Genomic DNA, 22,649 nt, shown 5'->3' on the forward strand with positions numbered 1-22,649 from the left:
TGGAAAACACAGAAACAGGCATTAAAATCTCAAATCTCAAGCACCATTGCAGCATCTCATTAAAGGGACATAATGGGACTATAATGAGGATTTAAAGCTCTGGAGCCAACTCACCTGATGATTACACAAACCTTTTGTTCCTAGTAACAGCTTGAAGCCGACGTCTCGGACACCATATGCTGCTATTAAGGCTTTAATGATCCGGGAGCAGGTGGGCAGATTGTGGGCGACATTACCGTCTGTCATGATGGCAGGAGAAGAGGTGACAGCGGTGGAATTGTCAAATTCCAGTTAACACTTGTCAGCAGTGTAGTTTGCATCACTGGGTGGACAGTGCTTCAACAGCGTGGCTCTAAAAAGAAAAATCACACTCTATGTCTGCGGTTATCCTTTACTGCATACAGTCCAGCTCCGCAGTATAAAAGCGAAGTCATCGTTCCCCACAAACAGACTGATTGATCTTTTCCTTCACGTCATTCACAGCTCATTCATTACAGACAAGTTTACAAAGCAACAAAGGAAGCCAACTCTCTCTCAGCTGATTAATGATCATGAATCCTGTATAAGAGATTTTAGATTCACTCAGACATCAAAATACGACCTGGATACGTGCAACTTCAAGCTGTAGCCAGTGAAGAGGACAATATTTGATTACTTTCAAAATTATGTTTATTAAATTTAGAAAACACCATTTTTGTTAACAGTTTCATACCAACAGCAGGAAAGAAGTGAAACTGCAAGAGAGACGAAGATGGGGCCTGGGCCAACCCCTGAGTTAAAAACCACTTGTCTTTCAAAAGCTCATCGGTCCCTATGCGTTTGCTGTCTGAGGAGGGCGTCACCTGCATCTAACCTGGCATAGACTAGAAGAGAGAGTCAGTGTGGTAGTCAACATCTCAAGGTAGAACACCAAAAGAAACGAGACATAAGAAAAGTCTGGACATCAGGTAGAAAAGTTGATTTGCAAAGTCACTTTTCAAGTGGAGGTTGTTTTTTTTGTTGTTGTTGTTTTTTTTCCTGCCAAAATATACCAAGTATGCAAAATTAACATGTAATTAGGTTGCCAAACCATGTTGGTATGTAGGTTTCATCACGCAGATGTGGGAGGCGGGGTTCTGCACAGCTTTAGGGGATGTGGACTTGGGGGGGTAATTTGGGATGCAGTACAGATGTTGTCCATAAAGGAAGTGCAAACAAAGTCTATAAGGTGTGTTTGTTGAGGGGGGCTGTCGGGGGGTGGGGAAGGGTTACGGGGGTATGAGCGGAGTAGGGCTCACCCCCTTTGCTCATCAAGGTGCTGAAAGCGGCGACTCTCTGGAGGGTGAGCCCGACATATCATCAGGGGGGAAAACTGTGAGTGTGCAGGCTCGGATCCCCCCCAGTGACTCGGGCAAGTCGAAAACTTTGTGCCATTCGTCTTTCTCGGGGTCGTACTTCTGTACTATTTCCACCATGCACCTATTGTTCCACGAGTAGCCGCCCACCACGTAAATCTTATTCTCAAACACGGCCACGCCCACGTCGCTCTGACCTCGCAACATGGCGGCGATAGGTGTCCACAAGTCGAGGGCGGGGGAGTAGTATTCGCAGCTGAGGACGTCGTCGTAGTCGCTGGTGCCCCTGAAATGATTGCCTCCGATCACGTAAAGACGGTCGCCCACCGTGCACATGCAGTGGAGGCCGCGAACTGTCGTCATGGGCGCTTTCTGAGTCCATTTATCGGCATCCGGGTCAAAGCACATCAGCTCCTTCTGAAAAGTGTCGTGAGTGATTCCACCTGCAGCAAGAAAAAAAATATAAAATGAAACAAGAGCATGGAAATTAGGGCTCAAGGCTCATTAGTTGGGAGAAGCTGTCACTCAGACAGATTAATGACTCGTTCGCTCAAGTCAGCCAACCTTTTTATTCATCTGGGCAATGTGGAGCATCAGCCAGCTCTGACGCTGGAAGGCCGCACATTAAAAAAAAAAACAAAAAAAAAAACAAAAACAAAAAAAAAAGACCTCTGACTTCTCTTTGATCCCCTTTTTCCACACCTTCACTCGAACCCACCTGCCAATTTGCAGGCTAAACACTGATTTCACAAACCGAGGTGACATCAATAGCTTTTCAGCCTCTTTTCCACAACATGAAATAATGCTGATGAGGAGCGCTCAGTACAAAGTGGAACACCATTACAAAGCTTCCACGCATGCACGCGCATTCACGCAAACAGTCTGTAGACACCGCAACACACAATGCTGAGGGAAAGTGGGGAAGGAGGGAAAAAAACACAACCAAAAAAAAAACAAAAAAAACAGGACATGTCTACAGGGAAGGCTTAAAATAAAGAGGAACACAATCCCAGCATGCATTTGGGTGGAAGCCAGCCTACCCCTCCCCCCCAGGCAGATTGACTAGGAGCAAATCCAGTGAAGATTTGCATAGCACGCCGAATACAGGCAGTAACCCTCTTTTCTTGCTGCCCAGTGATCGTGCGCTCGGTTTATTGTTCAGGCCTAAGCCGTCTATTCAGCTGCCATGACTCAGATCTCTGATGGAGCAACCCCTTAGCTGATCAGGTTCAAAGATGGCCTCACCATCCGTTTTCCTTATCCAAGTAGTCCACGGAGCAAATCAGCTATTAAAACCCTGACAAGAGAACAGTGCTGGAGTCAAAATAGCCTCCTTGTAATACCTCTCAAGGGAGTGTGCTGCTATTTTGATTCAGTTCAATAGCTTTGGCCTTTCCCTAATACAATAATGTCTGATCAGTTTTCCAGTATCTTTGTCTAATCAGCGCCATTAGAGAGACACTAAGAGCAGACAAGATTTTGCCAAATTGATCCCAGCTCTGACAAACTTGCCGAGGAGCTTTTGCCCTTCCATAGGCACCTTAGGGCAGACTGCGATATTGTTCATAATGTCTGCTACATATGCCCTTGTTTTACCACGCCAAAACATTTCCCTGCTCAGCCATGCAGATATAAAACAACTGCAGAGTCCCCTTGTAAAACCAGCAACCTGGTTGAATCAGTGCCAACATATGTGGGACTCACAGAAATGATGTGAAATAGACGGGGAGGTGGGGAGGGGGCTTAGCAGATTCCAAAAATACCCCATAATGAGTTAGATCGTTACATATGGGCTCTCTATGTATCCATGTATTGATTAGCGTTACTGCAGAGTGGTTTAAAATATATGTAGACTGACATTAACATACAAAAGGCAGCGCAGGCTTGATGAAACCAGTTTTTACTTTCTTCTCACTTTTCAGAGTGGCTTGAAGAATGGAGAGGTTTGCATTTATGGCCTCTGTGTCATGCAAAATACTTTCAGTCACTTGCGTTTCTCCATTGAGCATAATCACCCTCTTGAAGTCGTACTGTCAAGTTCATTTTACAGCCGTATGACATCTCACTCTGACTATTAGTCCCTGCAGGAATATGAGCTCTAAATGGCTCCCCTGTTCCCTCTATTCACTATTCCTGATAAAATAGACAGTTATTTACTCTTGAGGTGAGCAGCAAATTGAAATTTCAGACAGTTATGAGCCATTATGGGTCATCACTTCTGGGTTTTAAGTCATACAATGAAATTCAACACACTTTCTCTTAAGGTTTTAAGCAGAAGCCCCTTATTTTTTAAATTCACTTCATAACTCCACACAAAAAAGGCAGAGGAGCTACGCTGTAACCGTCTTAACCAACACCTCCATTATATCACGAGAGCAGCAACTATGTCAATACGACCAACATTTCATATGATTCAATGTGGAGCCATCACAGGACATCACCATTTGGAAACCTAATATTCGTGAGCACCGTCAGTTCTCTGCACTGAGCCCAAACAGACTTCAAATGCATGTTCAGCACAGATGAATCAAAGGTGTGAGGAATGATTAGCATAAATCTGTAAGTGTGAAAGACAGTGTTTTTAAATGATGTAGCGAGTTCAAACATACAAATACCTAGCAGACTGTCAGAAATAAGAAAAAATATGAAAAGGAATCTTTCTTAACCATCTTTCAAATGACCACTTTCAACTATTTCAATTTATCCAAACAACTTTGCAGGCCAGTACAAGCTTAGTGCAGAAATGTCACTATTAATGCAAAGAAATTAAATATAAACACACATGTAAGCTAAGAATCAAAAAGCACATTCAGCCCAGCAGATTTTTACACTAGAAAATATCCTGATCTGAAGGAAGCACGTCCATATATTGATCAGTTTTACTGCGAGACGGTTTAAAATAAATAGACACTGACATTAAAATAAAGAGGCTAGAAAGGGATGATGAAAGAAAATGAAAAATCTTGAGCTCCAATTTTTACCCTCTTCTCACTTTTCAAAGTAACCTGAAGAAAGAAGGTTTGCAGTACAGAACCATATCCATTTGAGATTACTGTCAGCTCTCACTGACATTAAATGCATGTTCAGCATAGATGAATTAAAGCAGAGAGTACTTTAGATTTTTAAAATATAAAATGATCAAATATAATCATCTTTAATGGAGGAAAAAAAAAAAAAAAAAAAATCTCAACCATGAGATTTACATCAACATTTTTTTCTTTACATAAAAACACCATTAGCAGACAACTAGCGAGTTGTGAAAACCTCAAAAATCCCCAGTCAGTGAAGCAACAATCACACACAAATCATCAGAACACTCGGAAAAAGTGTAATAGTAAAACCAAAGGGTCTTAATCTCTCGATAGGAATGTGGACCAGCAGCAGCGTTGCTCTGTGCCGTTTTCAGTGCTTGTGTCTGAACTCTGTCACACCACTTGAGCCGTGATGGTCTGTGGGCTGAGTGCATTCGTCAGGCTCATCCAGCTGACAGAATACCTTCAGACAGCGCAGCAGCACAGCCGGAGAATGTGACCTGATGTACTGTGACAGCTAGACACAGAAGTGCACTCTAGCTCGGGTCACCTTGCACAGCGCGACTGTAACCTCTGAGACCGCGGACGCTACAGCAGGGACTCGCCGGAACAAAACTGCACTAATGGGTAATGCTCGTTTACCTGTGCCGTGGGCATTAAAGGCACTTGAAAACACGCTGTTGTGTTATAACCCACAGCTGTACTCAGAAAACTGCCTGACCAGCTTGATCGTGTAACGCAAGCGTTCATTTTCCCTGACACATATTTTCAGCTGTCACAGGTGCACAGCCAGCTGTTACAATAGCAGAATTTACAAGACTGCTGAACTGTGATTGATTGTATCTCTGAAACATGAGACCAACACACAAACGTACACACACACACACACAAAGGATAAGCCATTAGACTATCAAAAAGTGGAAATAAACGCTACGAAGTGGAAAGTACTGCCAGGGGCGAAGCGATTCATACAGCTGGCTACCAGCAGATTAGCTCAGGCCGTGACCGTTTTGTTATTCATCATTTCACTTTAGTTATATTAAAAAGTAAAATGTGTGGCTTTCATCTCGGCTCCACTCTAATATTAGGTCTGCCAAATCTTGTGATCTGTGTGATCCCAAACATGCCCCAGTTCTTCTCCCTGATAATGTGAAATATTAACTAATTAAAAATTGTTTATATAAACCCTGATAGTACTCATGTGTGGAGGTAGTCCTTAGCTTTTGGCCTCTTTCCAGCACGTCAGAGTTCGGTGATATAAAAATCAAATCAAAGGGGCTGCATGTACTTTTAATGTGGCAATTTTTTCCAGCTAAACATGAAAGATAACTGGAACCAATGTGATAGAGAATGTGAGGTGCCTTCTGTAGGACCATCTAACACCGGCAAACATTTGCAGGTCTGTGGATTGAATTCACGGCTTGTGTGCACAGTGATCACACTGCTGGATCTAATAAAACTGCATGCAAGCTGGTCAACACCTCAGACTGTAAATTGGTTTAATACTGCTGCTAGTATATTGCTGCTAGAGAGCATTTCAATATTTTATTTTCATTAGCTAAAGTTTCCCAGGTGGCACTGTAAGTACAATATGCGTTTAATGCAACTATGTAAGTGTTGGTGTTCATAATGTATTCATATTCAGGAGGATTAAAGGATCAAAATACCAACACCATTTCCATTCTGATTGTTACTTCTATCTCCCCTTCTATATATATATATTAAAAAAAAAAAAAAAAAACAATGCTGAAAACCATTATCTATTTTTTAAAATATTTTTGCATAAAACAATTTTTTTGCTCATGTGTTGCAGATGGATCATAGTACCCATGGCCAGGAGGGATTATTACAGTCTCTTCTGTGTTACACCTCCTACACAGGCTCTAGTCCTCTACTTTGCTCCATCCTTCCCAATCCCCCTCCACCACCACCACCGTTCCCCATCTTTTGTAGCACCTCTCTGGATTAGTCACACTAAGAAACTAGGGCTCATCTCCATACTGCAGGATTTGTTTTCCGTCGTATTAAGTGAACAAGTGCCCAGGTGTCACCTAAAGAGAAAGTACTGGCTGGCTGAAGGCCCAATTCTCAGTGTCCGCCATCTGCCCTAAGTGTTGAACCCTCGCAGGCTCCAAAAGCATGCTCAGCATAGATGAATAAAGTGTGAGGAAAGATTTGCAAAAGTCTGGAAGTGTGAAAGACACTTTCTTTATATGAAGTTTGAAAGATAAAAATACCTAGCATTAACAGGCTGTCAGAAAAATCCTGACTCACATATAACTCCAGAACTCTATGTACGGTTTGTCTAAAATGAGATACTATTGTGACCCCACCTTGCAGTTCTATAACACATTCAGAGAATAAAATTTATTGCTATTGTAACTTTAAAACATGCAATTAAAAAAAACAACTCTTACCCAGTCATGCAACATTACATCTCTATTTATTTAAGCCGATAATAAACTCAAAACTCCCTGGAGCCACTTACCTGAAATATACATATAACCACCGTACACCGTCCCAGCGTGGCCATAATGTGGCTCATTCATTTTGGCAACGTATGTCCATTCATTTGTCCTTGGGTTGTAGCACTCCACAGTAGCTTGAAGAAACAGATGAAAAAAAGAGAAAAAAAAGACTGTATTAGTAGAAAGTAGGTCAAGACACAACTAAGGAGGACAAACAGCAGCAAATGAGGCCTTGGAGGGTCTCAGCGTGGGAGCTAAAACAAGGATTTAAATAGAGAGTACACATCCCCACCAGCTCTGAATGCACTGACTGTGCAGGAAATAGTGAGATTGTTCGAGCTTTCATCTTAAGGTGTCTGATGGTTCTATAAAATATCAGAGAAATCAGAAAGGGGACCTTAGGGTTCATATCAGATGCTCACAGGCTGATAATTGCTGGCTGGGAACCCCAAAACCAGCCAGCCAGCCAGGGTCCATCAACATGTATGATCACTGCATTGATGGAGAAGGGTAATGATTTACCTTCACATCAAACACCACAGTTTAACAATGCAGAATCACACGTTTCCATTTCACTAGAGCTTGTTAACATTTATGACAAAGATTTGTGAACTACTAAGAATTACCAGAATTTCTCCATTTATTATGGGTTACAGTCCCATAATTCCCCTGTTGACTTGCTCCAGGCTTCCTGGCAAATAAAATGGGTTTCACCAGTGGCTGATCTGTTTCATCATTTCTGCGTTCACTATATCTGGGATCCAGTTTTCGACATTTCTGGATTGAACTTGCTGAAGAAAGTATTTGAAGTGAGGTGCTCCAATTACGGAGTCTGGAAATGTAGGTTGTAGATGAGCCAATCCCCATAAACATGCTTCAATGAACTTTCACAGAACCTCAGAAGAGTGCTACAGGAGTACACTGAGCTGGGAAAGGCTACACAGGTATTTCTAAAGACATGAGTGAGGAAAAATTCTGAACAATCAGGACTGTTGCTCCACTTTCCAGAAGCAGCTACCTGCAAAAATTACAACTGAGACAGTTAAGCACAAACAGACTTAAATACAGAGTACATCCCAATAGAAACGGTGGAAATGAGCCCAACGTTACCTGCAAAACGAATCTCTACAACCTGCTTAAACTCTTTTCATTCCTGAAACAAACACCAAAGCTGTAAGGCATAGTGGAGGTGGTATCATTATTCAGGGATGCTTTGCTACCTGAGGCCTGGGTGCCTTACAATAGTGTAGGGAAGAATGAATTCAAAATTTCCATCCATCCATCCATTCGCTTCTGCTTATCCTTTTTCAGGGTGGCGGGGGGGGGGGGGGGGGGGGGGGGGGGGCTGGAGGGCTGGAGCCTATCCCAGCTGTCTTAGGGTGAGAGGCAGGGTACACCCTGGACAGGTCGCCAGTCTGTCGCACTGCTAAATTTCAATGAAGAAATTTCCAGGGCAGCAGTGCATTCCCTGAAGCTTTGAGAACGCTCGGTGATGAGAGAAAACAATAAACCCAAGCTCACAAGAAAATCAGCGTCACAACAGCTTTTATAGTCTGAATAGTATAAGCTTGTGAGTTTTGTTCAATCATATCATTATAGAAATAGATCAAGATTTTTGTTTAGTGCAGTCCTTCAAAATTCCTCCTCATTTTACAAGACTCATAAGCCACTGAAGTATATGGGGTTATAGAGGAGCTCCTGTTAGTTACTCAGCTCAGGAGCCGGTCTTTTCCAGCCTGCACTGTAAATGATTAAACCATTGTGTTATTAGTTCACTCACATTGTGTTTCTTCATAAATGAGTCAGAACAAATTTAAATGTATCATCAATAAGTTTAGAAATCCTGGTAATCCAATGTTCCCTCACAAGGATTGTGAGTCACCTCTGGACCAGCTGGATAAGTCTCACCAAGGAAATCAGTGGATACCTAGGTCTGCTTGCTCAACGACTATTATCAAAGTGACCTTCAGCAGTATACAAACTCTCACACCAACTTGATGGAAATAGCACAGTTGTGCTGACCGTATCTAAACTGCAAAGTTGCTGAAAATGGAATTCATCACAAGCAACTTCTCAATAAAGAAATTATAAATTGCATTTAAACCTTGAAATGTATTCAATGTATGATTTTCTTCTGTAAGCTGGAAAGGTCACATTTGTAATTAGCATGGATTTTTTTTCTTTCTACAAGTTCTTCACCACAACAATAGAAATAGAAAATAGAAAATAGAATAATAATTTTAAAAACTGGCAGCTTGTGGTGACATACAGCGAGACCTGTACATTTTGCTTCTTTTTCAATTAAAGCATATATAGGTGCCTGATGCAGTCTTATTTTTATATTAAAAGACTGAGCTGTTATTGTGCAAGAGCTATAAAAGGGTTTACAACATGGTGAACTAGAATTAGTAAGTACGTGCATCTTTGTTACATCCTTTTGAAAATATAAAAGCAGCACAAAACTAAAATCCATGCAACACTCAGGTCTGCAAGTATATTCTAAATATTCGTTTCTATGTCGTGAAGATTTTCTTTTAAAATCTAGGCATTTCTGACGTAACAGAAAAACCACACCCTCGTGATCTACCCAGAGCAAACAAATATAATAAAAGGGGCACATCCAGAAAAACATGGAGGCCTAACCGCATGCAGTTAAAGGGCAGTGAAACGTAAAGAAGGAAGAGGCAGCTGTGTAGACTGACAGTGAACTGGTGCTGTGTTTTTTGGTCTAATTATAACCCAGACTGCTTCCACAGTAGCCTCTCTCTGTCCACTGCAGCTACAGAGCTGAATTTAAGTACTGGGTGGCACCTCTCTGTGGTCTACAGTTGGTGCAGAGATTGCAGATTGGTTACTCAGCATCAACAACCAAATTACAAAGACTAGATATAAATGTATAAATACATCTGTTGGCTTTCGTCTTTCCACCAGAGGGATGAAATGTGAACCAAAAAGCTTGTAAAAGCATCAGATTACTGATACAAGTTGATCTGATATGACCCGCTTTTTTTTTTTTTTCTTCCCTTTTTAATCACGGAAAACGCCACTGGCAACATGTATCCACCTCTTTATTTAATCCTCCCTGCAGGCACAGTTTGTGTGCCAACTTCAGCTGTATCTCATCACCTACAGTTCAATGTTATGTACCTACCACAGCTCTGAACAAATAGAAACACTGTGACTTTGTTAAGACTGCATCAGCGTAGGCTGTGGCTTTGTTGTATTGCACTGCAATTTATTACACGGAGAGAGAAAAAAATCTAAACTTATTTTATTCATGATATATTATGACACCCTAAACAACACCTCATCAAAAACCATGACACTTCTCTGAGGCTGCGATGACTGAAATTGATTCTGCATGTGCTGAAATGCTTTTGTAATGGATTACATTCGATTGGGAGGGTGTTTGTGATAATGTGCCCATCCTCTAAATTTTATTAAATTACACACACATTATGTGTGCGACATGTTGAAACAGCAAATGATGTGTATGCACGGCTCTTGATTACTTGGCGTCGGTATGCTTGCAGCCTTATTAAAGCGCTCATTCTTTCTCACACTGCTCTCTCATATTAAAAGTGTAAAATCTCATACAATATTAATTAAAGGCCCCTGTTGTTGCTTAAAAGGAAACAAAAGCAAACAAGTGGGGGAAATAAACTCACCAAGCTCCCCTGCAGCATTCCTTCCACCGACAGCGTAGAGGTGTCCCTTGAGTGCACTGAGGTGGAAGAAGGTACGTTTCTCATTAAGGCATGCCACCTGGATCCATTTGTTGTAGCGAGGGTCATATCGGAACACCGTGTCCACTGCTGTTTTGCCTTTGGTGTCGTAATTGCTTTGGCCACCCACAACATAGAGAAAGTTGCCGATGACCGCAATGCCGTGTTGGTAACGAGGTGCGTCCATGGGCGCCAGCGCCTTCCATTCGTGAGCCCTCTCATCAAAGAGACGCAGCTCCTTGCTCACAACAAGCTGCTGGCGCAGAACACCACCCAGAGTGACCAGGTGGGCACTGTCTGAGCGGATGGCTGTCCGTTCTGACTGCATAACTGGCTGCATGTAGGGCATCATTTGGTAGTTGCTAGCTTCCAGGAGAAGGTTGACACAGGTGTTGTCCGTACGCATAAAGTCCACAGTCTGCACGTGATTGATGAGATCCTGCGGGTTCATGAGAGGAAAGCGGATGTTCTTCATGAGCTTTGGGGCATAGTCCATACGGCTGTCTTCAAAGCGTAGCCAGCGGCAAGCCGCCTTGAACAGGTCCAACTCAGTGCAGTGTTTTAAGCTGTTACTGGACAGTACAAAAGCCAAGCGTTCAAATGGTAGCTTGACAAACTCCCCCGTGCCCAGCAATGAGGGAAAGTTCTTCAGGATGAAATTGTTGACGTATTTATCCACCTCTGTGAGGTTGTATGTGTTGGCAATGCGTCCCACTTCTACACAGTTGTCCAGAGAAACCTTGACAGAAAAAAAAACAAGTAAAAAATCTTGGAAAGCTGCAAGTAAGCGTGAAAAGAAAAGGATGGATGTAGCTTACAGCCCTTGGAAAGTAAAACAAACTCTTGGCCTACAATTGGTCATTCCTTTAGTTGTATAGAAATCTATGGAAAAATGTCCTCAGTCCCTTGCTCTGTGAATTTACGGGCCTTTTGCTAGTTTCAAGTCCCAGTGAATGAAACATAAATGAAAGAATATGCTATGATATTGACTAATTCTCAGCTCAAGGGAAAGAAGTCTCATTACAAAGAATCAGTGCTTTAGCAATTTAACACACAGCAGATGTCAACTGACTCTGCTGCTTTTGTCCATTTTATATCACTTTAAATGTAAAAAACGTGGGTTTTCAGACAGTTGGCAAGAAAACCAGCTTTAATACACCTTGATAAATTTATCAGTAAAAACAGATTGCTGCACTGCATTAAAGAAAAAAACAAGTACATACATTTTTAAACACTTTGCTGTCAGCATTAATAGTCACTGCATGATAACTTTAGCTAATGAAAGCAGGCAGACATATTAACAGTTGAAATTATAATTAAAAGCTGATTTCTCTTGACTCTGTACAACAAGCACAACCCGTAAACAAAATTGTTCTTCAAACGTACTTTTTCTTCATTTAAAATAAGTCTTTGGTTTTTTGCTCTTACCCTGCCTCACAGGCATGCTCTCACAACTTTCCCACCAGTTCAAATCCAAAATATTCAGAATCAAGATACTTTTTTAATCCCTGATGAAATGATGTGGTCACAGTCAAAGACACCAAGAATAGTAACTAAACTAAAATATATTAAATTAAATTAAATTAAATTACAAAGTTAGAAAATATAACAAAACAGCTCTAATAGATACAATATTTTGAAATCATAAATATCCAAGTACATTACACAAATTGAATATATGTGGTTGGCATTGAGGTGGCCCTCTTGTCATACTCTACTTTGCTATTTTCTCTGTAGAGGATGTGCAAATAGTAAGAGTGTGCAACTATTGCAGCTTGTACTTGTGGATTAGATGGAATTTGTTTAAAATGACACAATGTTTATGAAAAAAAGTTTCAAATTTTATATCCAGTTAATTCAGACAATAAGCTAACTTAAAAGCTGCAGGATAGCTGTAAAAACACAACTTTTGTGAGAATTTCCTTACCCCAGAGATGAGAAAGACCTTGCAAAAGTCCAGCACTGGAAGGATTTGTAAGAAGCTGGCTGCCTCAAGTGTGTCTTGCAGATTCTCCATGTTGAGTGACAACTTTGCCGTGTAGATAAAGTCAATAATCTTCTTGAGGCCTATTCGGTTTACTCCATGCAGCTTGATACACATTAAATCCTGTTCTTTCATTCCACCTGCACCAGAGGAGAGTAAGGGAAAGAAGAAACTAACTGAACATATAGTATCTTTATATGGTTCAACTCAGATAGTTTTTTTTATTCAAAAGAATAAAAGCTAATATATGCACACGTCACGTAGATGCAAATGTCAATACCAATGTTTTTACAGTCAAATGACTTATGTCACCAAGAATAGTAAGCATAAGGGAGCACTTTTGTTCAACATTACACTCAGAGCATTCCCTTTTCACTAATAAGCTAACTTAAGGCTGTTCGATATAACGATATATATCGGATGACGATTTAAAAACGTCTATCGTTTCATTTTACGCTATCGTTTGTTTCGTGGTGTCGCAAAATAAACTGTTTACGGCAATATTTTTTCATCGTTTTGATGGTCACTGTAGTGGCTATATTAATTTCTTAAAAGTTCTCTCTTTCTCTTATATTTTATATAACCACACAACCACACTACAGATGGACAAGCGCCTGTTTTTATGCATTTATTTTAGCAACAGCGACGGTAACACCTTCACGTGTCTGCTTGTTTATGTTCCACATAAATCTTTCACAATAAAGCTCAAGATCCTGTTGAGACTTTTCAAAATAAACTGAATCACGTGAAAGAGCAGATTATTTACGGATGAGAATTAAAAAAAGAGCCGCCAGGTGCTAAAAAATAAACCTTGGACTCAACCGTTAGAACAGGTTTTCCCCCGCAGCACACCGTGTAATAAATACTCACAAAAAAAAAAAAAAACGGCGGCCTTTACAACTTATGTCTAAAAATGTATAGTTTGTATAGACTCCAGCTACATGACCCGCAGCTGGAAACACTTTCTGCAAGTCGAGCTGCCCGAGATTCACAGAATTTACAGAAAATGTTACATTTTTGTGATTTATATCGTTATCAGACAATAGAATTCTTATATCGGGATATGAGATTTTGGTCATATCGCACAGCCCTAAGCTAACTCATTAGTAAAATAAGACAAAACAAAAAGCTTTCCTCTGTTCCGTTATATTTCGCAAGCTAATCTGGACCAAACAAAGAAAAAGAAATTCATGTGCACTGCTCATCATATAGAACATAATGTTACTTGATGACAAGTTGCCCATCAAAGCTTGAGTCATGAAAGTAAACACCTACGGGTTAATACAAGATAAATTCAGTGCAGTAAGGTTGCGTTCTCTGACAACATCTGTGCTACTCGTTTTCCCTGCGTCAGATTAAAAGCTTTCAGTTTAATTGCCCAGATATCTTTGTTATCCGAAAGTGAACGAAGAAAATTTTTTGCAGTCTGTTATTCCTGAAAATACCACACAAACACTCTCTATGTACTTAAAAAGAGCTCAAGGTTCTTCTGCCTCTGCATACAGTGCACAAAGGAGATGAAACAGGCAAGTAGGTCATTTATATTCATTGCCAGCACAAATGACCATGAACATGAATGCATAACAATGGCTCAAACAAGCTGGTTTTATAATATGAATATATGCTCAGTACTGGAGGGATGAGGGCACAAGGTCAATTTGAGTAATTTATTCACAATGCAAAATTCTAGCAACATGACTGCCACTGTGTAGAAACAGAAATCCTCATGAAAAGAAAGCAATTTAGTGGAAAATACAGAGATATAGAGTACTTAAATGCCTGTGCCACTGTCACAAATATCACAAAATTCTACATCGTGGTTTGGCTGGAGTAAGGGCTTGTAGACCAACCTGTGAACATGGCTTTGAAATAGTCGGAGGAGGAGGCCATCATTGCACGGTGCACAGGAAAAGCTTCATCACAGTCGCCAGCCACCAATGTGACATCACAGAGCAATCCCTCTATCCTCAGCTGGTCAAATCCCTTAAAGAGGAAAAAAAAAAAAAAACATGAAAGAGAGAGAGGTTTGTTGCTGACCCTGAGCTTAGAGCACCTGAACAGCTCTGATTTTACTCCCAAGAAGAAGATCTCGGCTTAGACAAAGCCTGATGAAAAACATCAATACTAAAACTTTCAAATACGGCTGCTGCCAAAAAAGGAAAAAGCAGTCACTGCTTTAGGGCTCAACACAATGAACTTGTATGGTTCAGTGAGGATAAAAACAAAATGCCGTCAGCAACGGCCTGTCAGACATGAGCTCATGGACCTGAAATGATACGGGACAGCACTCTAGTCTTGAGCTGGAGCTGACCGACTTGATTGTTGCCTTCATATTTTCTTGGCTTTCTTACGCACAACTGGTTCAAAGTGACATGTTTAGAATTACAGGGATTTTTTTCTCTTGTTGGCATAGAAACCTGATGCAAAGTTACAGCTAAAAGGCACTACCTACACTAAACATGGGCGAACACACTTTAATTCATAAGTGGATATTGCACTTATTCACCCAACGCCTGATTTCACAACCTACCAGCTGACTACCACTTCTGATTATGGTTATGGCGGGTTGCACTAAGAATGTGCAAGCCAAAAACCGCCTTGAGGCGACAGTTACTGTGATTTGGCGCTATTTAATAAAACGAAATTGAATTAAACAAAAAAAAACAAAAACCTGTATAACACATACCGACTCACAACCCCTGCAATAATCAGTGGGCGGGTTTTTTGGTGGATGCTTCCAAATGCACCACCTAATTGAGACTAACAGATTCTATAATCAGGGTGTACGATCACATCAGGCTAGAAAAATCATTAGCATTCCCTTACTGTGCTGTGGCAGCAAAAGATTAATGAGCTGCAAAAGCAGCCAACGGCCATTCATTTTCAGTGAGAGCCGATGACGAAGGACAGTTATTGCTGTTGCAGCAAACAGCATGATGCCAGCACTCACTTGCACAACTTTAGGCTGATCTTCACTTTGCACCAATCAGCGGTGACATGCCAAAGCTGCCACCAACTGTAACATTTATGCAGCTTCCTGACTTTTTTTTTTTTTTTGGGGGGGGGGGGGGGGGGGCGGTTGTGTATGTACAAGATGAGTGAGCTTTTGTTATATTTTTCATCAACAGTAAATCAGGTTGCGCTCACCCCTTACATCAAATTACATAGACACCAAATCCCAACTGTTTTGGATTATTACTGAAACACGAGACGAGATATTAAACTGTGCCCAGGAATCCATGGTATCAATTCCCTTATGTTGTGTGATACCGCAATGTTAACAGTTTTTAATCTTCAAAGAAATCCAATTAAAACAAATATTCAACATCTTGCTGGCCTGCAATCTGCAAACACCTGTGAGCAGAGCTATAGAAACTACTCACGAGATCGCCAAAGAAATGGTAAGGCCAAACATTAATGTTATTATCAGACGAAGGTGATATTTGACTCTACACTTTGTTTTCTCTATGTTTCTGCACTCTCACCTGAAGAACCACTGAGCTGTGCGTGTTGCTTGTGAAAAATCGAGTGTTTCCAGTCTTTGATGCCTGAAGGTGAGCAGAGATGCCCATATCACCATAGCCCAGAGCAACTTTCATGTGAGCGTCGTCGTCCTCCACGAGGGATCTAATAGGAAAAAGGAAATAAGTTTTTCTTTTTTTTTTCTTTTTTTAACTTCAAACGGGTAGCAAATGCACATTTCCCTCTAATTTTAGCTTCTGGAAAGTAGGACAGATGCATTTTCAAAGTGACACTGCTTAAGGACATTTTGGGCGGCGGTAGCTTAATTGTTAGACTGAATCAGCGAGGGAAATTGTGGCAAAGGAAGTGAACGAGGTACAATGATCTTCCCGAAGCTCTAACCAACCAGACTCCAGCTCTAGGCCACTCCCGAGTCTTAAAAAGCTGCTCATGAATTCCATGAGAATATACTAATATGCAAGAAATGTTTCTCCATAATATCAGTAAAACATTGTGAAATACCCAAGGCTGACATTGCATCCGTTCTAACTTTTGTTAATTAGCACTTAAATGAACATGCAATGATATGCACTAAACATTCTGTGGAAAAAAAACAAGCTTTGAAATCCCAATGTCATATTCACAGCCTTCATTATCCTCTTTAGTTGTATAGATGAACAAGTTATAGGCACATATGTCTGTGTCACACCACCAGCACTAACATCAGCAGGATCTGGCATGAATATTCAACACGGTGCCAAAATGACCTCTGCCCTAATTTACATGAAATGTGATGTGGATATTTGCTGTAGCCACAGTATACGAGCCCTTTTGCCAGAACTGAAGATTTCCACTTAGGTGGATGTGGTATAACGGTTCAATCCCAAGCTCCTTCTGTCCACCTGTCAAAGTGACCTTGGACAAGAGGCTAAACTCCTAATTGGTCCCAGTGGTCAGGAAAGCACCGTGCCTGGTAGATTCCTGCCACCAGTGTGTGCTTGTGAACAAGACACAGACAGGATAATATCACTATATAAATGGAGACATACACCATTTCCCACAGTACACAGTCAATATTTAAATTATGAAGAGAAGCTCCCTGAATTGTCCCTGGATGATGAATAGATTTCATTCTGGACAACCTCTAGCACCTTCAATCTAGAGCCTCCATCATGTTAAAATGGCAAGAATATACATCTCAGTGAAATACACATGGACATAAAGTTTGCAAATGGATTCGCCACTGACAACTGCATCCTGTCTTCCAATACATTCAGCAGCAGCTCACCTTCCTTCCACTCCCCTCTTCTTTTCTTCGTGCAAGGTTTTTTAGTATTGCACATTTCTTACAAACACTGAAACCTCTGGAGGCCACGGAGTGTCACAAAACACATTATTACACCAAAATATTTGAAAAAGTAAGTGTGAAGGTGAAAGTGAAGCGCCTGGCTTCAAGTTGACATTGAAGGATTTTTCTGCAGTGCACAAAAAAAAATGAGCTAACTGCAATGGCTAAGTGATAAACAAACAAGAATACCGCCCGATGTAGACTTAGTGACACTTAAGCTGTTTTTTGAGTCAAGCTGGATGCTGATGGGTATCACAGCTATGTAATGCATCATCTCTTGAAATTTAATGAGGAAATGAAAAGAAGAAAGCTTCTAATGAATTTAAATGAGCTGCGCAGCACTGAAAAAGATCATTAAATAGAAATAATGTGACTAATGGTGAAAGCATATTACATGTCCAGTGATTATTTCTCAGGTTTCAGAGCTTAGGGAGGGGAAAAAAGATAGGATACAAAATACTGCTAATGATGATTGAAGCAAATGAAAGTTTTGGGGCTTTTTTGTTGTTGTTTTGCATAATGTCTGAGCCATTTATCCTTTCGTGGATCCTACACAGTAAGAGTCCTCTGGGAAATCTTGCAGCAGCCGTCTGTGAGAAAAAAGTCAGCGCCGTGGGAGCACGATAATTTAGCATTTTGTTATAATCTATGAATGTGTAAAAGGATGAAAATTCAGATACAACTACGACCTCGACATGTGATGTAATAGGGTGTAAAGTCCCTAACTGCTCCATAGAGGGTGAACATGGAAAGACGGCAAGTGTGACTCAGATCCCCAAGGCAGATACTCTCGGGATACGAGTACATTTTGTTCAGACAAAACTGACATTAGAGAATGAAGCTCATTTGGGTACAAGAGCTGTGGATCAAAAGAAGAACAATACTAACATTTGCTATCAAGCAACACAGCTCTATAGTGTATATCATAAGCAAATCATTTGGATTGCTTTTCTACTCCAAGTACCAAAAACAAAACAAACACAAAAACAAAACAAAAAACAGCTGACTTTGGCATTAACAGTTTGCAAAAGAATCGGAAACACCTGTCTTGCATTTCTAGAAAAGCAAGAACATGATGACAATCCGACAATAAAAACAATGATGTGATTGAATAAGGGCAGTTGTTTTAATGGGAAAGAAACAAAACTTTCTTTGCCAAGTCTGCGTCCACAGTAGCCAATTAAAAATCTGTATTTCTAACACAGAATGAAAACTAGGCTTAAAATATTATTTCTATTCTCCATGCACTATATTGAGATGACATAAACAGCAATTAATGTGCAATTGGGGCCTCAAACAGTGTTAATTTTCAGACGAATACTGGCCTGGTTAGAAATCCTTTTTTTTTTTTCACCCCACAAAAATGTCTGGCTCAGCATAGAAGTGAATTTGCGTCTTCAAACAGACCCCATAAGCAGGCAGTGCTTGTCAGATATACGAGACTAATGGAAGTAATTTGAAGTTCTTGTCTGGCTGAGCGCTTGATTTTTTAAAAATTTATTTATTTATTTTTTGTGGGTAGTGGAGTGGTTTTCCCATTTGTGAGTAAATGTTCCCTGTGCTTTGATGGGCTGTTATTCAACGTCACTGAATAAAACATAGCTTTTACATGTTAATAAAAAGGCTGGGTGAGCCGCTGAGTGTCACGCTCTTCTTTCATATGTATGAAATTAAATTAATGGGGCATATTTAGGTGGAGGTAATATTTTAAAATTGCTTCACATTTAAACTGAAAAACAGTTTATGTCTGTCCCAATAACAGATAGATAAACATACACACAGAGGAGGGTGTACAGTTATTCTTTTTAAGTATACGGAAAACTACACACCCACAATGAATAATTAAAGAACGCTCTTGATATTGAGAGTCTCCTAAATATGTCTGTTTTCTACTTAGCAGCAATATTCGTATAGCAACTCTGATCACAGCAAAAAGTGAGCTGCTCAGTCTAATAACCAGTCATCTAGTCTTCAGATTTCCTCAGCATCTCTAACATGTCTGGTTTTTACTTAATCATAAATAAAGAAAACATAGTCCCAGCTGGTAAAGTAAGTTGGGAATATAACACTTGCCTCCGTCTGCATTACATGCATATCTATTTTAAGACTGATCTCATATAACGTTATGTACATCAGTAATAAGTAGGCAGAACATTGCTTATGTAAATTGTACATCCATTAAAGCTTTTGATGCAGGTCTATTATAGGAGTAATCAAGTGTGATGGTGTGTTCATCTGTTACATAAAGATTTGGTAGCACAACATGGTACATCTGATTAGAAGAAACGAGATAGTTAAAGCTAGGTATTTTGCTGTGATTCTAATTCTTCAGGACACTGAACATGTCATGAAAAAGAAAAACACTTTGATGACATCTCTTTTGTGGGGGGAAAGAAAAAGAACAGGGGAGAACTCGGGTTTTTAAATCTGCCATCTATTTGTATCATCTCCCCGTGTCTGCATGGATTCTCTCTGGCTTCCTCCCACAGTCCACAGACATGCAATTAGTAGGGTTAGGTTAACTGGTGATTCTAAATTGCCCACAGGTGTGTGTGTGTGTGGCTGTCTGTGTTAGCCCTGGTGACCTGTCCAGGCTGTACCCTGCTCTCTCTGCTCACCATATGGCAGCTATAATAGGCTCCAACCACCCCCATCACCCTGAATTGGATAAGCAGAAGAAAATGGATGGGTGGGCTAAGGGGAAAACAGATGCAATTCACAGAAAGGATGTAATGAATGCTAAAAGGCCGAAATAATTATTCACACCTGCTTCTATCAAAGTTTGCTTTGATATTGGTACAGATTATACATGCATGCATGTTTAAACAATACTAGTGTTCTCCTATTTTTCTTATGTGGAAGCCAGTTTCTGCTGAATGGTCCGTGTACAAAGGGCTCCAGAGCGCTTGTGGTTTAGGTAGTAGAGTTGCTCCTACAGTCTATATGTCAAAGTATCCTTGGGAAAGATATTGAAGCTCAAATTGCCCCTGATCCATTCATCACAGTGTACATGTGTAAATTGATACAATAGTGATTAGGTATAGATAAAGGCACTGTAACAATGTATAGGTGATTGGGTGAATGAGAGTTGTAGCAGAAAAACCAAACTAGTTCCAGTCCATTTGCCATTCTTTTTCTAACTGTAACATCACAAACTTTAACACTAAACATACTAATTGAGTCAGACAAGCAGCTCTTGGGGTTTCTGCAAAAATCTGAGCACCGCAAAGTCTGACTTTGGGGTAAATTTGCTGGATTTGAGCTTTTGTACAGAAAACTGCCAAATTTTCTGTTATTATACAGATACTCACAGAGGCTCATTATCCGTTAATTGAGTACGTTTGATTAACAGTATCTTGTTGCTACTTACCCTCTTAAGCAGTCCTTATGGGGGGACTACTTGTTTTTTTGTTTTTTTTGTTTGGTTGTTGTTGTTTTACTTTTTAGAGACTATTTTCTTGTGATGTGTAACTCAAATAGGTCTCCTTTTTCACAATAGTTAACCCAAAATTGAAAAAACAAAACAAAAAAAACAAAACACACCTCTCAGCAAAGGTAAGATTTGCATTAAAAACTGGATGCTGCAGCAAGGACTTCACTATAAAAATTATATTCTTACCATTATTAGTCAAGAACAGAGAGAACCATAACTATAAGGGATCAGCTTGCAGAGTCTCACTTCAAACCCTATGCAGCATTTACAGAACTGTGCAAAGACTCATATAGCATGGTTTTTCACAGGACTGCACATGAATGAGTCCACAAGTGCAACATGCATTGTTTTTTAAAACAGTGTCTTTATTTTTAAAAACATCACAGGCTGCAGGCTGGCGAATCACCTGCAATACCGCTCATTTGACCTGAATAACTGACCTCAAGCAATGTGACAGAACTGGTCTACTTTCACTGGCCGCAAACCATTTTGTCAACGTTAAAGACTGTATTAAGACAGTAGTTTTGATGGTTTTGACAAAGATCAAGATTGAAATGATAATAAAAAAGGGAAGATCACTCTCCTGAGTTACAATTAAAAAAAAAGAAAAAGGATTCGCCATTTGAAATAAAATGCCATTTAAACACATACAGCATTTTTGCCTTTAGGTTTCAGAATAAGTAAATGGTGAATCATTAGATCGTTAACCTTGCACATATTAAAGAAACTCAGAAATGCATAATAATTACTGAACTCCACAACTAAAGACCCAACAAATCAAATGGTCACTTAAAAAAGATCTACACCATTAACTAAGTAAAATAAAATGCTCATTACTGGCCTGATTGCTGCTATTGTTATGCTTTACTCTGTGAGCAAATAAAGTATGTAAGCGAGCAGAGATTCATTAGTCTGCAAACACAGAATGGAAATTAAATGTCTGCTTGGGTATTGTAATGTTTTTGATGTACATTAGTGTGAAATGTAAATAGCCATCTTTCAGTAATTATTTTTATAGTAACTGTTGCACAGTAATTAACTTTACCAACAATTATAGATGCTGAATCTTTTTGCCGTGAAGGAAAACTGCACACAGGGCTGGAAATGCAGAATTATTAACAATTACTTTGGATCAGTTGGACGTGGGAAAAAAAAGGGTTTCAACTTGCTATACTATAAAAATGTCACTGAATGCTTTTGCTGCCTAATCTGGTTTAAAAGTCATTATTGTTCATCTTTAGACTCATTATTCGTGCTAATAAAAAATTAAAAAAGTTAGCTTAGGAGTTGTGGGCGGAAAACTTTCTCCTCTTTTCTTCACAGAGAAACTTTAGGCTCTGATAAGCCGAGCTGACCTCAAACTCACAAAAAGCTTCATCAGGCAGGCTTTTCTGTCACCTCACTTCGCTTCACATCTTTGCACTTTAACACACCACAAAGACTTCAGCAAACTAACATTCCTGTGTAGACTTTTTTGTGAAGACTCAAACGATTAGGCCAAAGACATTTGGGATATATGATGGATAAACATTAAGAGAAGGTCAGGGTGAATCTAATTGTTATTCCTTTCACATGCTGAACTGAGGAGCTGGTAGGAGGACCAATGAGGATACATAAACAGACAAAATAAGCACAAAAACACGGAGACCTCTACCACCACAGGAGGTAAGGAAAACTAGAAATATGAGATCTAGCTATATTACTACAGGTCTGTTACATATGAATGATTAAGAATTAAATACAGCACCATCTTTTAGATGACAATGAGAGAATGGAATTGGTAATAAGGTACATTTTACAAGGATGATAATGGACCATGTCTAGCAGGAACACCATTACCACGAAATACTGATGGCTTTAACA

The 22,649-nt window shown here is 40.0% G+C and overlaps 1 protein-coding gene across 3 annotated transcripts in view; it reads right to left on the reverse strand.

The window, feature by feature from the left end:
* Positions 1-973: 973 nt before the first annotated feature.
* The window catches only part of klhl13 (kelch-like family member 13), a 43,459-nt gene continuing 21,783 nt past the window's right edge, over positions 974-22,649 (reverse strand). For all 3 annotated transcript variants that reach the window (XM_080867810.1, XM_080867811.1, XM_080867809.1), the window contains 6 exons: positions 16,029-16,170; positions 14,394-14,526; positions 12,487-12,683; positions 10,503-11,298; positions 6,855-6,968; positions 974-1,777 (listed from right to left, as the gene is read on the reverse strand). In XM_080867810.1, coding sequence (XP_080723936.1) covers positions 1,290-1,777; positions 6,855-6,968; positions 10,503-11,298; positions 12,487-12,683; positions 14,394-14,526; positions 16,029-16,170 — 1,870 coding nt within the window. In that variant the 3' untranslated portion in view covers positions 974-1,289. The remainder of the gene's footprint in view (positions 1,778-6,854; positions 6,969-10,502; positions 11,299-12,486; positions 12,684-14,393; positions 14,527-16,028; positions 16,171-22,649) is intronic.

This window comes from Rhamphochromis sp. 'chilingali', assembly GCF_963969265.1.
Source record: "Rhamphochromis sp. 'chilingali' genome assembly, chromosome: 19".
NCBI lineage: Eukaryota > Metazoa > Chordata > Actinopteri > Cichliformes > Cichlidae > Rhamphochromis > Rhamphochromis sp. 'chilingali'.